We start from the raw sequence: 17,126 nt of genomic DNA, 5'->3' as shown, positions 1-17,126 counted from the left end.
AATTTTCACATCTGTCAACACCTGCTTTCTTTGGGATTGGAATTATTATATTCTTCTGGAAGTCTGGGGGTATTTCGCTTGTCTCATACATCTTGCTCACCAGATGGTGGTTTTTTTGTCAGGATTGGCTCTCCCGAGGCCGTCAGTAGTTCTAATGGAATGTTGTCTACTCCCGGGGCCTTGTTTCGACTCAGGTCTTTCAGTGCTCTGTCAAACTCTTCACGCAGTATTGTATCTCCCATTTCGTCTTCATCTACATTCTCTTCCATTTCCAGAATATTGTCCTCAAGTACGTTGCCCTTGTATAGACCCTCTATATACTCTTTCCACCTTTCTGCTTGCCCTTCTTTGCTTAGAACTGGGTTTCCATCTGAGCTCTTGATATTCATACAAGTGGTTCTCTTTTCTCCAAAACTCTCTTTAATTTTCCTGTAGGCAGTATATATCTTACCCCTAGTGAGATAAGCCTCTATATCTTTACATTTATCCTCTAGCCGTCCCTGCTTAGCCATTTTGCACTTCCTGTCGATCTCATTTTTGAGACGTTTGTATTCCTTTTTGCCTGCATCATTTACTGAATTTTTATATTTTTTCCCGTCATCAATTAAATTCAATATTTCATCTGTTATCCAAGGATTTTTACTAGCCCCCGTCTTTTTACCTACTTGATCCTCTGCTGCCTTCACTACTTCATCCCTCAGAGCTACCCATTCTTCTTCTACTGTACTTCTTTCCCCCATGCCATTTTGTGTTAGGCAAGTGTTTGTTACTAATCTCATGTCATCTTTGGCAACTAGTTAGGTTAACTCTGGATTTATTAATTCTCTCTGAGAGATTGTCTTCGGTGTTACTTTCCTTTACCTTGCCTTAAATGCTCTGGTAAGTTTAAGGGAGCTTGTCTGCTCAGTATACATCATTTCAGTGCTTGTATTGTTTGTACAGTTTTATTGATTGAACGTTCTGTGGTTGGTAATAACATCTTTGTACATATTACATAATTATTTACAGGTGTTACATCTGTTGGTGTGCATTTTTGTTGTAATTTCTCTGCAATACCTGTCAAAAGCTCACCCTCAAAGTATGCTAGCTGGATTGGATAATAAAGCATAGTAAGCATACTATGCTTTTGTTTCTCTCTTTCCGTTTACGGATACCCAGACTGCTTTTTTATTTTCTGCATTGTATATTATTTTGTCATTAAAGAACTTTGTTTGCTGCAGTCAACACCCACTTACAAATTATTTTCTACCTGTGATAGAAATTTAGGGACTGGCTCATGGCACATGCATAGAACTGACATAAGAAGTTAATTCCGAAAGTTACACATTGTTATGGCAGGCCAGTGAACTGTTACTGAATGCTGCACGTAACTTAAAAGTGACATAGATATACGACACTGTTTTCCAACATAGTCACAAAGTCCGCAGCTTGTGGTCTAGAGGCTGGTGTTGTTGTCTTTGGGTCATGGGGTCCCGGGTTCAATTCCCGGCTGAGTTGGGATTTTCTCTGTCCGGGGACTGGGTGTTTGTGTTGTCCTCATCATTTTGCCATCATTGTCATTTGTGAGACAGACTAGATTGGATTGTGAAAAAGGAAATGGACTGTGTAAAAATTGGGACTTTGTACGGGTGTTGATGACCGCACAGTTGAGCACCGCACAAACCAATAATAATTTAATAATAATAATAATATTAATAATAATAATATTAATAATAATAATCACCGTGTCTCTAGGGTGGGGGATGGGGAGAATGTTCTACCAATCATTTAGTTCTTCTTGTTCATGAAGCTATTACAGAACTGCTGTGTGAATGTTCTCATCATTGGAAATCCTCTCCCACCAGATGTTCTTTCAGCTTGCCAAAAAGGTGGAAACTGCTTGGTGCACAGTCTGGATTGTATGATGGGTCAACATTGCTGCCAAAGCTGGACATAACATTTTGTTTGCTCCATATACCACCAGAATTTTATCGTGGTTCAGTGCCCAATTTAGACATTTTGCCTCCCCAAGAATCACAAAGTCTCACGATCTTAAAGTTTGGAGTGCGTTTCCAATTGCTGCTGCACCATTTCACTCAACTCTAATGCACTGTTCGTATGTACTGCAGCAGAATTCTCTGCAGGAAACCGGAACATGTACTCTCTTCTGACAATGCAACAGTGTTGTTGTGCAATCATCTTAGCGTGGGATGACATGTGTGACTTACTTTCAGAAGTCCCTACATACTTAAAAGCTTGGGAGGACTTTCTAGTATCTGCTGTTAACAATTTGTTTTTGTGGTACAGTGCTATTGATAAACTCTCGCCAAAAAAGATTTTGTTAGTCTTTGTTGTTGAGACTTTATTTAGAATTTCTGTAAATGGCATTGACACTACAGCTAGGTGATCTCATGATTTTTCTCCTGAGTGTAGAGTCCTGTTAATTAAATAGCTGATACTGATTTAAATTGTGTTTCTTACATTATATAACTGCATATTCATCCCTCCTTCGATGAAGTCTTGTGGTAAGTTTGCCCCCTAGTGCTCAGGGACAAAAACTGCAGTAAAATCCAAAGACTGAAGTTCAACTTCAAATTGCTGTATTTAATTTCGGGTCTGTTGGACCTATCTCCTTCATTATGTGGTATAATGTCATACACACATAAGCATAAAGAGAACAGAATGCAAACAATATTTATTTGCACCTATATTACTTTTTTGGAATGAGTGGTCTGGTGACATACTAATCTATATATAGATGTCATCAACATGCAATCAAACTGTTGCATTTCAACCTACAAGTAACTCTGGACATCTCACAAACTTAACATACTTTCATCAAAACATACTATGAACAAAAAAATTAAGGATTAACCAAATATTGTATATAGATATTGTAGGCTTCAGTTAACCTTGAGCTGGTGTTCCTTTGTACAAAGTAAGCCAACCACAAATAACATTGTCTTGTACCATTCCATTGTTGCTTTACAACTGCAAGCCCATATCTATGCCTTCATTATTGCTTCAGCTAACCCAGTGCTAAGTTGTGCTGTTTTATGTCCATGTGAACAGCAGTAATATAAAATAAACAGCATGCTAGGTGAGAAAAAAATGTACGATCTGTGCAAGAAAATGACCCAGATTCCAAGCCAGCAGCAACTTTTTCACATTGTGTCAATTGTAGTAGAGACAATCTGATACATGGTTGGCTATAATCGGATGCAACTGCACTGTTTAATGCTTAGTGTGTGTCATCACTGTGGAGTAAGACTTGTACACGGCATCGGAGAGGTATAATGAAAGATTCTTTTACTATTTTTTAATTAAACAGTGATTCATCTCCTTAACGAAAGTTTGTTTTATTGTTTTGAAACTGTGATTTTGCTCATTCATATTTACCTTGGTAACATGAAGACAGCTGTTTAAATGTGTAAAAGTGTGCCATGCGCCTGCTTGTGTTACAAAAATCGGTGTGCCCACTCAAAGGTTAATCCTTAATTTTTTTTATTCATAGTATGTTTTGATGAAGGTATGTTAAGTTTGTGAGATGTCCAGCATTACTTACAAGAATGAAACATGATTGCAGTCTTTTTCCCCACAGTGACATGTAGAACATCTGCAAAAGAGGAGGTGGTAAAGTGAACAGAAATACATGGCTTTAGCGAAAAATTAAAGGTCATGAGTTTTGACTTAGCTGTGCCACCACTTGTTAATATGTAGGTGCTTGAAGAGCGATGGATGGGCTACCATAGTTTATGGAAGGAAAAGTTGTGTGTAATATGAGACATGACACTTTGTGATGGAAAAAATATGGCAAATTGGAGTATGTCACTTGGCGGAAGCAGCGGCCAGTGCCCCTCGCGGCAGGTAGTGCCTAACAAAGGGACAAACCAGTCTGCCACCCTACTCCAGGCTGCTCATCGGAACGCGTCAGAGCTTTTAGCAGCTCACTGCAACATCCAGTCTTTACCTGCACATTACGAAGAACTTAGCCTCCTCTTCAACCAACTAAACTACCACGTAATCCTCTTATCCGAAACGTGGTTGAAACCACACATATCCTCTGCATCTTTTCATCTCCCAGGGTACACATTTCTTAGGGCAGACAGATCAAAAAAGCGAGGTGGCGGGGTCGGCGCGTATATACGAACAGATCTCAAAGCGAAAGTCTTATGTATGTCAAATCCTGCTGAAGAAAAAGAGGCTGAATTCATGTTCATTGAAATAAATATACAAAGTCGGAAATTCTTGACTGGCGTCGTGTACAAGCCGCCAAAAATAAGCTCAATGAGTTCCTTCCAGTCGGAATTACATTCACTTCAGTGTCAATACGAACATGTCATCGTAATGGGTGACTTGAACATAGACCTGCTAAGAAACACTCCCTTCGCAATAAACCTAAGAAGACTGTTTAGTTGCAATAGCATGAACATTCTTCCATTACAACCTACACACCATACGGCGCACAGTCATACTCTTATAGACGTAATCGCAACTAAACAGACTGACAAAGTAAGAGATGTTGGTCAAACATCAGCCCCTGGCCTCTCAGCACATGATGTAATATTCCTGGCCTACTCTGTGCAGCCCCCAAGGATCAAATCGCGTTACACAACTTGTAGGAACATGAAACGTATTGACCTTGATGCTCTAACAGCCGATTGCTCAGAAATCTCATGGCATCAAATAACCAGAAAACCCACAATCGACGGCAAAATTAATGAACTTGGTGATAAACTCACTGCCCTCTATGACAAACATGCACCTGTGCACACAATCCGTGTAAGAAAATCTCCTGCTCCATGGCTGACAACTGAATTACGTCAAATGATGACTAATAGGGATGCTGCCCACAGGCGCTTCAAGGCAGATCCGAAACCCGAGCGTTTCGAAGAATATAGAAAGCTACGGAACAGAGTGAAACAATGCATTCGCAATGCTAAAATCAGGCACGCTCGCTCCCTTGTATGCAGCGATCTGACGCCCACGACTCTATGGAAGAATCTCCGTAGCTTGGGGGTCGGAAAGGCAAAATCGGAAACTACTTTTCATGTGTCAGCTAACGAATTAAATGAATTCTTCTCTGCACCTCTGAATACCAGCACAGCTGATAATTACCGCCCACAAGAATCCCCAAACAGGATAACTAACAACGATACCTTCCATCTAAAACATGTAACAACAAATACGGCAAGAAAAGCAATAATGAGAATCTCTTCTGATGCAATAGGCAACGACAGTATTGGTATAACCATGCTTAAGAATGTTGCCGATATCTTAGTACCTGTCTTAACTGACATATTTAATTTTTCCCTCGTGAACGGAATATATCCCACTGCATGGAAAAGAAGCCTAATTCGACCCATCCCTAAGATCGAAAACCCGCAACTGCCTAGTGATTACCGACCAATTAGCATACTGCCTGCTGTTTCCAAAGCACTTGAATATATTGTTCATGAACAAATCACTGAACACTTGCATGAATTCAGCCTATATTACAAATTTCAATCCGGTTTCCGTAAACATCACAGCACAAATACTGCTCTAATTAAAGTAACTGATGACCTGAAATATGCCATCGACAATCGAAAGGCAACAATATTGACGCTACTGGACTTCAGCAAAGCTTTTGACACTGTTAACTTTGACATATTGCTCAGAAAAATGCAACAGCTTAATTTCTCTGATAGTGCAATGAGATGGTTTGAAAGCTACTTAAGACAGACAGCAATGTGTTGTCTGCGTAAATGAAAAATCTTCCTGGAAACATGTTTCCTCGGGAGTGCCACAAGGATCAGTCTTAGGACCACTTTTGTTTTCTTTATATGTCAACGATATTTCGTCAGTTCTATCCTCCTGTAAATATCATTTCTATGCCGACGACCTCCAGCTCTACCTAAGCGTCAGACCTGAAGATGTAAACACTGCAATCGCTCAGATGAATGATGATCTGTCTTCAGTAGTGACATGGGCAAAAAACCTGGGGCTTAAACTAAATGCAAAAAAGACGCAAGTAATCTTAATAGCCCATCAGAAATTAATAAGTTCAGATTTCCGCGAACGGCTACCTCCTATTCTGCTCGACGGTACTCCAATACCATATCAGAAAACAGTGAAGAACTTGGGTGTAACTTTGGATGAGCATCTCAACTGGGCGGAGAATACAGTCGCAGTGTGCCGAAAGACGTCTGCTTGTCTCTATGCTCTCAAAAAGTTTCGGAACATATTTCCACAGGACTTGAAACGCCAGCTCGTGCAAGCACTCGTTCTACCGAACCTCCACTATTGTGATGTGATTCAACAAGGCATGCGTAGTGAAAACAAACGACGGCTAGAGCTAACCATGAATGCCTGTGTGTGTTACACCTGCAACATTCGCCGATACGATCATGTTAGTGCTTCATACTCCGAGCTAGGGTGGCTGCGGCCGGACAAATTGCGTGACTACCACACTCTATGTCTACTCCACCGACTCCTCGTCGCGCAAGCACCCCAGTACCTTGCTTCAGAGATTAAAAACCTGTCATGTCATCATAATCGAAACACGAGGTCACTCTTATTTGGTATCCTAACTGTGCCCACTCACAAAACAAAAACTTTTGCAAACTCCTTCTCAGTTGCCGCTGTCTGCCTCTGGAACAAACTGCCCCTTACCTTGCGCAAAATTCAATCTCCTGCTGCTTTTAAGAAGAAGTTGAAGCATTTCCTGCTATCATCCTCATAAAGTTCTCCACAAAATTAATGTACAAGGGCAATCCCCTCATCTGTCAAATAGCAAAGCTAGCGTCTCCTATCTTGCTCCTGAGATGCCTTCCTCTTCATCTATCTCTATTAGCCACGCAATCTTCTTTTCCTTTATATTTCCTTAATTATGTTTCATCATGTCTCTCTATTCTTCTCGTCCCTTCACCATGAGTCTCCCTCATACTCCCTGCTGCCAGCACTCCTATCTCAAATCTGTCTGTTCAATAGTGTCTAATTATAACAGTACTTGTGATCTAAGAATATAAACTCTATATGTATGTATTTTTCCAGGTGTACCTTTCAAATTGTTTGTTTCCCTTTTTGTACTAGATGTAGTTTAACATGCCTACTAAAACATATGAATGTAAAATAAGTAGAATGCCAGGTTAAATAAATCAATAAATAAAATAAAGAATAAAATAAAATAATGGATTGGAACATGTTTGCTTTTATAATAAAGGTAGTAGCAGTGTAGGGGCACAGTTGACATGAAATGACTAGTTGTTTGGGGGAGGGGCCAAACAGAAAGGTCATTCATCCCATCGGGTTAGTGAAGGATGGGGAAGGAAGTCGGCCATGCCCTTTTGAAGGAACCATCCTGGCATTTGCGTGAAGTGATTTAGGGAAATCATGGCAAACCTAAATCAGGATGGCCGGAGATGGGTTTCAACCGCCATCCTCCCGAATGAGAGCTCAGTATGCTAACCACTGTGCCACCTCACTTGGTGAAATGACTGGTGCACAGCATTAAGTGGAAGTGAATGATGCATAGTAGAAAAATTGCGAAAAAGTTAACTGAAGTTTTGTTGTTGTAGTACTGAAGGTGCAATAAGAAATGTTTTTGCAGAATTGGTGAAAACACTAATATGGATGAGGGGATAAGATGATGGAACATTTAAGATGTCAGTAAATAACATCTATAGTACCAGAGTAACCAAAGAGGCAAAATTGTAGGGGAGGACACAGATACAGAATATAAAATTTGTACCAAAACCAGGATTCAAATCCGGGACTCCTGATCACTGGGCGGATGTGCTAACTTCTATGTCACCCTGGAACAGTGTCTTTGCACAACTGCATGGACTACTGTACCATGCCTCTCTCCTCAATCCAGTCCATGGATAAACCTTTTCAGTGCTATACCTGAGCTTAAATCAGTTCACAATAGAAGGTTGGGTATTTAAGCAACATGCAAGTTCAGAATTTTATGACTGTCACAGATGTCACTGGAACTGCAATGGTATTCATCTAATAAACAATGCCTCAGTGCAATTCGTACAAGTTGGATCTCCCAGCTACCTCCTCTTGCACTTGCAGCATCAACTGCAGCCGTACTGTCAATAAATGCTGAAGATGCTGTTGTTAATAATGTACAGGGAACGTCTATGGATAGTAACACTAAGATGATAGCATAGGAAATTGTAGTTGCTTTGTTTCGCTTGTGTTGCTGTGGTTTTTGTGAATTGCCCAGATTTTTAAGCACCATATGGCATTGAAAGTCAAAGAATCTGAGAGTGCAATAGATGTGCAACACCATATTAATGTGGAAATCTTATTGTTCGTAAAGTATAAGTTTTGAAAAATTTCTTGTAAGCTACTCGAAACAGTTTAGCACTACAAGCATATTTGTGACACATGTGGGTGTAGATTCAAGAGGTGCAGGATATAAAAGTACAACCTTTAAAAAACTTCAGTGCAAAATTTTTCATCATCATTCTGGCTGCAATGTTACTGGGGTGATTGTGTTAAAGCTTGCCACAATCTGATGGTAGCCCTTGTGTGGTCACCCAGTAGGTGAGGAAGGTTTGTGTAGAAATGTACTGCAAGCATCAACATGCCTTAAGCACGCCAAATCAGATTCATGTTGGCAGGTACTGCAATCCAATCCAGTCCATTCCATTCCATTCAGTTGATTCCTGCCTGCTGGAGGAATCTGTTGAGAGATAGAGATGATGTGCTCTGCCCTATTTTGAAAGAAGGATACACTGCCAAAATGTTGCAATAGGTTGGAAGATTGTCCCAATACTGCACAGCTCTCAAATTACCCTTAGTTGTTAAGAGGCGTCCAATGTCCACATATAATACAGGACGAAAAATTGGTTGACTGACCTCCCTGCCAAGAGGCTGGGACCAAATGTCATAAGATGTGCATTGGTACTTGGTAGACTAAACACCATTCTATGGAGATCACCAAGCAGCAGACAGGTCCTGCACTCATCAGAGAAAAACTGATGCAGTTGATACAGATTTCATTCCATGTATTCCCTTGGCCATTTTCTTCATGCACTTTGTTTGTGGCATGTGCCCAGAGGCCAAAATGATCTAGTGGAGACTGTTGCTTACTGTTTGGGTCAATACATTCCTGCCATTTGCCTTCAGAAAGGCAGCATGCAGTTCTATAAAGTTCTGCTTGGGGCACCTATGGGCCTTAATTTGTGGGTAGCAATCATCAGCTGGTGTTGTTGACTGTGGGAGACCGCTAAAAGGCAGATTTACAGTGTTTTGTCTCACAGGATACTGGTTGAATGTTTGAGTGATATTGCTGCAGTATAAGGGGAATATCCCATGCTGACAATCCTTCTTATCATAAAGTTACAGTGTGCGCACAATCTAAGCTCATAATGGTCCTTAGAGGCATCTTGACAGACTGATGGTACATGAACTGCATGGTCTCGAACACAGTTAGAGACACAGCACATACTGCTGAACTGCACTGTGAGTACTGGTTCACTTTCACCTCATTCCACAGTTGTCTGTATGTAGTGATTTGCTGTGATCAACAGTGCTGAGAAAGAATTTCTGATCAGTAAAACACGAACTACACAAGTTGTGGAGGGTGCAAAACTTCCTAGCAGTTTATTGTGGTGATTATCTTATCAAAGAGGACAGCTTTCACTTTTTTATATAAATATGGTATCTATGGAAATTTTACCAAAGTTGTTAAACTGACATTCAGTTGATGTTTGCAAATTTAACTGTTGAATATGAAAACTGTTGGATTTGGCAAGTTGCATGAGCTTTGTTGAAGTGAATTACCATTTACTATCTGGTGTAACCAGTTTCTTGTTTGATATTTACATATGAAAATTAGGGTACATCTTATCCAGTTGCTGTCACTTATTTTTTCCTACTCTTTTAATTTAGTTCATACCTTCTTGGTTGTAAAACCAATCAGAAATGTAATGTAAAATATTACACATTATTGCTTTACTATCTTCTTGTTTGTTTTAGGCTCCCAGAAGTCGCCACGTTCAAAGCGGCAAAGAACTACTTCACTGTCACAGTCGTCAAAGAAAACGGCATCTGAATCAATACTTCGCAGTCATAGGCGCACTATTTACACTGCAGGCCGGCCACCATGGTACAACTCAGCTGGTCAGCAAGTAGAACCCTTTGTGATTGGTAAGAAATGATGATTAATGTTAGCACTTTGATGGTTTTGTGTGAATACATTTTAACAAGTACACTATCTGACAAAAAGTGTTTGGACACCTGTCAGTGGACATTAATATGGGATGTGTCCACATTTTGCATTTATGGTGGTTCAAATTCTGCTGGGGACATTTCCAATGAGGAGTCTGAATGTCTGTGGAGGAATGGTAGCTTATCCTTCCTCAAGAACTGAAACCAGAAAAGATAATGATGTTGGATGCTGGGGCCTGGTATGAAGTAAACATTCTAACTCATCCAAGTGGTGTTCCACTGGGATCAGGTCAGGACTCAGAGCAGGCACACCATTTCAAAAAAGTTAAGTCCACAAACAATTAGCCCTCTTATGCTGCTTCGGCAGAGTGCATAGTCATACTAATACTGTCATCATCTCTGAACTGTTCCTCTACTGTATGTAGTAAACAATGTTGTAAAACGTGTTCATATCCTTCCAGATACTGTCTTTTCTTAAGTACAGTAAGAGGACCGTGCCCTAACTGAAAGAAACATCCCCTTACTGTAACACCACCACCTCCATATCACACACAGCAGGTATGTTCTCCAGGCTTTTGTCAAACCCAAACCCTTTCATCAGATTGCCTGAGGGTATAGTATGCTACATCACTCCAAATCACTCATTTCCATCATCCACTGTGTAGTGCTGTTTACACATCTCGAGCATCACTTAGTGTCGGCTACAGAAACTTGTAGTTGGAGGGACTGCTTGAGCATTGTACCCCATTCTTTTCTAACTCCCTATGCTACACAGTGATTGTGCTAGCTAGTCTACTGGTGCCACTTTGGTGGCACGAGTGATTCCTTCCATTGATTTCATGTGTTTTTAAATTTTTTATAACCATCCTTCACAATGCTTGATGGTGCCTGTCTGTCATTACACAGGGTGTATATGACCTGGGACAAGTAGGAGATCCAGGAAAAACACTGGAATTTTTTCATCCGGGAGAAAACTGGGAAAAATCCAGGAATTTTTTAGAAATTTGGGAATTTTTTGTTGTTTTAGTTTTCAGTTAAACTTTTGTAATTTTGACTGGTAAGAACTGTTACTCTAACATAGGATATTACTGTGTCCTGCTACTGCAGAATAATACTGCAGCATTAAAACATGGAGAGAAAAAAATGAAAATAAAACTTAAATTGCAAAGGAAATGTGCCATATAAAATAACACAGTGCTCGCACAAGCATCTGCCAACAGCAAAATGTGTCAAAGGCTTTCGGAAAACTATGCAATGCTACATAACAACAAATTACCTTCGATGAGAGATGACGTCACAACTGTTTACATTAGACTCATTTAATCAGTTACGAGCGGGCTCATGCACACGCGCAGTTGAGTCGCGTATGAGTAGTACCTTCTCTGACTTCGGGGTACAGAAATGTGGCTGTTGGCTGTGTAAGCAGCAGTAGCAGCAACCATCCACATGGTACCCGGAAAAATTTTACTGGCACGCCCAAGCTGCCAGATTCACACGTGTGCAGCAGGCCGGATCTAGTGGGGAGAGAGGGCAAACCAGGGTATCTGAACTACTGAACTAGCGGGCAAATTCATATTCTTGAGGAGAGAAAAAAAAACCTTGTTTCACAAAGCACCTAGAATCCAGTGCACGTCGGTCTATCTATTATTCATATGATTTTGAAATGCATCCCTGCTGGTTTTTGAACACATTCTAAGTTGATTTCTGAATGAATTGTAAGTTTATTTTTGAATGTGTGCATAGTGTACGTGATGTCTCTGCCAGGGGAATCCTCATCACTTCTAGAAATAAACTTTTCTGCAGACAAAACGGGATGCGGCTATAGAGCGGAATAAAGCTGAACCAGTGAATGCCAAGTGCTGCTTGTCTATCTGGTTGATTCGGTTTGCGAATGTTCAGCATTGTTATAATTACTAGCGAAATCATAGATTCAGACTACCAGAGTGGAAATAAACGACTAACAGGAGTAACAGGTAAGAAAGATTATGTATTATCTTCTCGGTTTAACCAAGAAAGTGAAATTCTGACAGAAATTTTTTGGCCAGATCACTACATGAGACAGGGCCAGTTGTAGTCCCCGGTTACCAGCCTCTTAAATTCCATTCTGGGAGTAGTGCGGAAAATGCATTGTATGATAACTAAACTGGTGATTGTGGCAGGGTTAGTGAAGTTAACTGGAGAACGAGTTTTGACAGTGGTAGAAATAGTTACAGAATTATTGATGACAAGACTGTTTGTTAGAATGAGGAAGGAGAATAAACGGGGACATCACACAAATTATGGAAGAATATGATGATTCCTAATTTATACAAAAATTTCATTCTACTACTTTTCGGTTTCGTGCAAGAGAAACTGGAGCGTATGAATGAAATGTGAAACTATTTCCTAACGTAAAGCTTTTTGCTTGTAGTAAGCCAAATAGGTGTTTCGTATTGGTACTTCGTGAATTATATTCTGATGTATTAAAAAATGATCATTATTGCCAAAACAGTCTCGCTTATTTTGTGTGTGTTACAATTGCTGAAATATTAGAAAGGCCTATTTTGTTTTCTCCAGCACAGAGTGACAAAATAGACGTAATCAGATCAGAAACCTCACCAGTCTTGGGTACTATTTGTATTAACAGCTTTTTCAGTATTAGACGACGACATTTCTATTTTTCATATAGCAAAATGTTTGACGAACTTTGATAAGGTAATAGTCCTTTCGCAGAAAGGAAAGCATGCCATTTAAAGCTGTAGCAAGATTAGAGAGAAAAATCGCTAGGAACTAAGGATTGAAGAAATGTGTACTGTCTTGCCTGTCTCTTGTCTTTACTGGTTTTAGGTGTCCTAGATTTAATTTTGTCACACAGAAGTGCAAGTTATTAGCTAATAGGCAATGAAGAGTCCAGTTTTTCTGAAGAGTTCTTGTTCTCCTGGTTACAAATAATCTTATCCAGTATTAATTGCGAGGTTTTTTTATGAAAAAAAAAGGGGGGGGGTAGGTCAGGATGTCAAACCGGCTGACTGACTGGGAGCAGGAGAGGCACTACAGGACGTTTTGATTTCCACTGTCCTGAAATAGTTTGATGGCATCCATTACAAAATATACATGTTGGAGTTCCACAGAGCAAAATACAGTGGCGTGCGGTATAACAATGTTGTTCGAAGATGCGTGGCACCTCACTGCACACTTAAGACCAAATAACGTGTCTTAAATTTCCTCAAAGATAAATCTTTTATGTATCAGACTCTTCAGAAAAATGTGCGCTACAAAATGAACTTATTCTTGAAAAGTTTTTTTTTTTCCTCCCCCCCTGGTGTGCAGAGCAGTCTGAGTTATAGTTCGGGGGGGGGGGGGGGTGTAGTCTCCCAGTGACCCGTTTTTTACATTTTGTGATTTTTCTGTTTCCTCTTCGTTTACTGCTCTCACGTCAAATGAAAACAAGACATATTTCTATGGCTGGGAGCTATCAAGTGAATTAAAATACATTCACATAATTACGGAAGGGTAAAATATGTTATTACTTTCAGATTTTATTTCCATCTTTCTGACAGTCAAGCATTAATCGTGTTGCAGAACAATGAAGTTGTTCTTGTCGGTTTGATAAATTTGGCTTTTATTAAGCTTTCCTGCTGAGGCATTCAATTTATCCCACACTATTGGCTAGTTTCAACTCTTTACTGCATTTCAGGTGGACGTTTTCATCTTCTAGCATGTATGGTATTATGCCATAATAAAGAACCAACCATTAGATAATACAGTACTGGTACTCCAAGAAAATTTACGTCCCGAAAACCACACTGTAAAGCTTCATATCTGGTCGAGGCTTACATCATTGGGAATCTGGACATACGAATGTGCATTGTAAGGCGAACTATGCATTTTAGTATGGTTCATGAAATTCTCACTCTCTTGGAGTATCCTCTAATGTCGTATTTCTTTTATAACATAATGTAAGATCTTTTAATGTTTTACATGTACGAACATACGAGCTTCCTGCGTCACTGTAGCTGCGCAAGCGTGGTGACGCCTCTTATCTGGCGCTCTCTGACAACTGCTGAAATGAATCTATTTCTAACAGGTCATGGGAAAATATTGCGAATTGTTGTTCGGAAAGCGTTATTTTCAAAGTAAATTTCCTTTTATGCAAGATGAACTTAAATCATAGTGTGTTTGGTCTCTTTTAAAAATCAACTCTTTGATGACGAGCCATTTAGAAGAATTTCGAGCCCAGAAGATCAGAGATTTACGCCGGTATTAAAAATTTGCTGGCATATTTGTGTGATGTATCTTAAAGTGTAACATGCACTAAACAGATCAACATTATAAGTGAAAGCTTAGCTTCTCTTGTAGCTTATTAATCTTAGAGACAAATATTATATGTGAAAGCTTTGCTTTCTTGTAACAACACTATGTATATTAATTCAAACCATTAACTTATCCTGTTGGTGGATTTCGAATTTATACTTTCGTAATACGAAAATATGCAGTGTAAATGTTGCTGCACATCAAAGATCTTTCCAAAACGTGTTTTCTCCCCCTGATTATTGTTTTTTAAAGTGCCGGGAAATTCTAAGCTGCTGTATTTAACCATATCCTATCAAACGATAAGTTTTACAGTTCTGAGGGAAAGTATACTGTCACTTAACATGGCAAAAGCGTATTTTCATGCGAGAGAAAAGTATTTTTAACTGGGAGAGCAGGGAAAAATCCGGGAATTTTTTCTCCTTGTCCGCGTATACACTCTGTTACAAGAGGTCTCCCTAATCATAATTTGTTGTGACTGTTTCTTTGTGTTTCGCTTCAGACACAAGTCAGCATGGGCAGCCTTGATGGATTTGTTACTCAGGTGACATCCAGTAACTAGTCCATGTTCGAAGTCAGTGAGCTTACCTGATCTAACCATTCTGTTGTTAATGCTTCTCTACTGACAATATTTGAAAATTGATATTTGTCTTAACCACTGTATTTACTTTGTACTACCTTATGTGTTCCAACCTTACACCATTCTCTAAGGCAGTACAAGAGAAATAAATAAAGGGTATGGTGGAAAAAACAAAACTAAACATTGGTACAGTTACCATAAAAATGGAAGAAGCAAGTGCTCAGTGAAAAATGTTAATATTATACATAAAATGCCCATAGTAAAAAAAGAGGTAGAACTCCCCAAAATCTGTATAACACATTCTTAGGCAAAATGAATTTGTCTAACATGGATACAAAGTATCCAATCTATGTTGTTTGATGACGTTCAAGTGCAAACTGACTGACTGTAAAAATTGAAGTATTAGGTAAAGACATCTTCCAGATGGCAGTACAATATGGTGCTAGTGAAAACTGTGTTTTGAAATTTGGAAGTACTGATACAGTTGGTTAATAAAACATAGTTTTGACTAACAAATAATGTTCTATTGTCTGTTATATCACCCAGTTTATTATTTAACAAATATCCATCTGGTTCAAGGAGACTGTCAAAAAATATCACTGCAAGATGGCTTCAATGTTTAGTGTATGTAGCTGTTGCTACAAGAAGTTATTGGAGTCCAATAGATGGCGACTTGATACGGTATTTCCTGACAACTTTTGTTTATAGTAATTTTGTGTTTGGTTAATTTGTGCCAAAAAATGTAACATTTGTGTAGCTTTTCATCTTTTTTATTCATTATTTGTTATCAGATTAGGTACTGCACAGTTTTATTGTATAACTCTTATATGTATTCATAATATTTGCTTTCGTGAGAAGATACTTAAGCTGCTCCTGAGTTCCTGTCTACTTTGTCTATCAGGTGACAGATAGCAGTTTATTCTTACATATCAGTGATCAGTCATAATTCTGCAATGTTTTTGAAAGCACTTAAGTCATTACAGTGGTTTAATAGTTCACTTGTTATCACACAGTGAGCGTGTTTTTGGTATTGTACCTGTTGGAACAACTGCATTTTCAGGGTTAGATTCTCATTAGACAGTGACTAGATTATGTATTATGTGATATGAACATTATTTTGGAAATATTAAAAATAAATTTTAAAAAATATAACTCCTTCCATTGTGCAACGTACTAGTCGCAGCATATTGTCGCTATATTTTATCTGTTGTATCCTACTTTTATGTACTGTTACCTTGGATTTTTGTATTGCTACTTCTATTTCAAGTGAAATACAATATAACTGGATTGAGAAAAAAACTTACTCAACAAGCAGTGGCAGAGGAAAACACAAACAAAGGTTAGAGAAATGTGTAAGCTTTCTGAGCCAGTGGCCCCTTCTTCTGGTGGAAGGGTTGAAGAGGAAGGAAAAGGGATGAAGGAAAAGGACTGGAGAGGTTTATGAAATGAGGAGAGTTCAGAAAAGTCACCCAGAATCTCAGGTCAGGGAGACTTACTGGACGGGATGAGGAGGAGAGACTAACTGTTCGGAACTCCACTGGATGAGAGTTCAAAACCTGATAGTTTAAAGGTGAAAGGTACAATAATAAGCAAGACAGAGTTTCAGCCTGTTCCACCATACATGCCATCTGGATTCTTCCCTTAGACATGAGTTTCTCAGAACTCTACAGATGGGGAATCGGCATTACAACATGTTCTTGGTTCTCGCCACCCACCTGACCATAATTTATGTTAATTATTTTCATTAATTTCCTCAGTCCAGCATTTCTTCTCAGTGACTAGCTCTTTCTTCAATCACTTTTAGTTTTCTCTCATTTATTTCCTGACCTGTGTCTGTTTCCCCCCATCCCACACCTCTTCCACATACACCGATGGGGAAAAAAAAGTCCCAACACGAAGAAGGAGTTGTGCAACATAAGTGAAAGTTGCTAGGCATGTTTCTACATCTGAAAGATGATGATATTCAGATTTTGTACCTGTCTCATACCTGTGGCACTAGTAGTGAAACTACGAAGATGTCGATAAAGTTCACTTTAAATACAGGCTTTAAATGGTCGTGAGCATAAGGTACCTTAGAGACATAGTGTGCTGATGTCAGTCAGGAATGTCT

The 17,126-nt window shown here is 39.3% G+C and overlaps 1 protein-coding gene across 2 annotated transcripts in view; it reads left to right on the top strand.

Moving 5' to 3' along the window:
* LOC126252538 (uridine-cytidine kinase-like 1) overlaps positions 1-17,126 on the top strand; it is a 131,254-nt gene that overhangs the window by 14,847 nt on the left and 99,281 nt on the right. For both annotated transcript variants that reach the window (XM_049953434.1, XM_049953433.1), the window contains exon 3: positions 9,955-10,125. In XM_049953434.1, the coding sequence (XP_049809391.1) occupies positions 9,955-10,125 (171 nt within the window). The remainder of the gene's footprint in view (positions 1-9,954; positions 10,126-17,126) is intronic.

This window comes from Schistocerca nitens, chromosome 4 (assembly GCF_023898315.1).
Source record: "Schistocerca nitens isolate TAMUIC-IGC-003100 chromosome 4, iqSchNite1.1, whole genome shotgun sequence".
Classification (NCBI taxonomy): domain Eukaryota; kingdom Metazoa; phylum Arthropoda; class Insecta; order Orthoptera; family Acrididae; genus Schistocerca; species Schistocerca nitens.
This window is presented reverse-complemented; position numbering and strand designations above follow the sequence as displayed.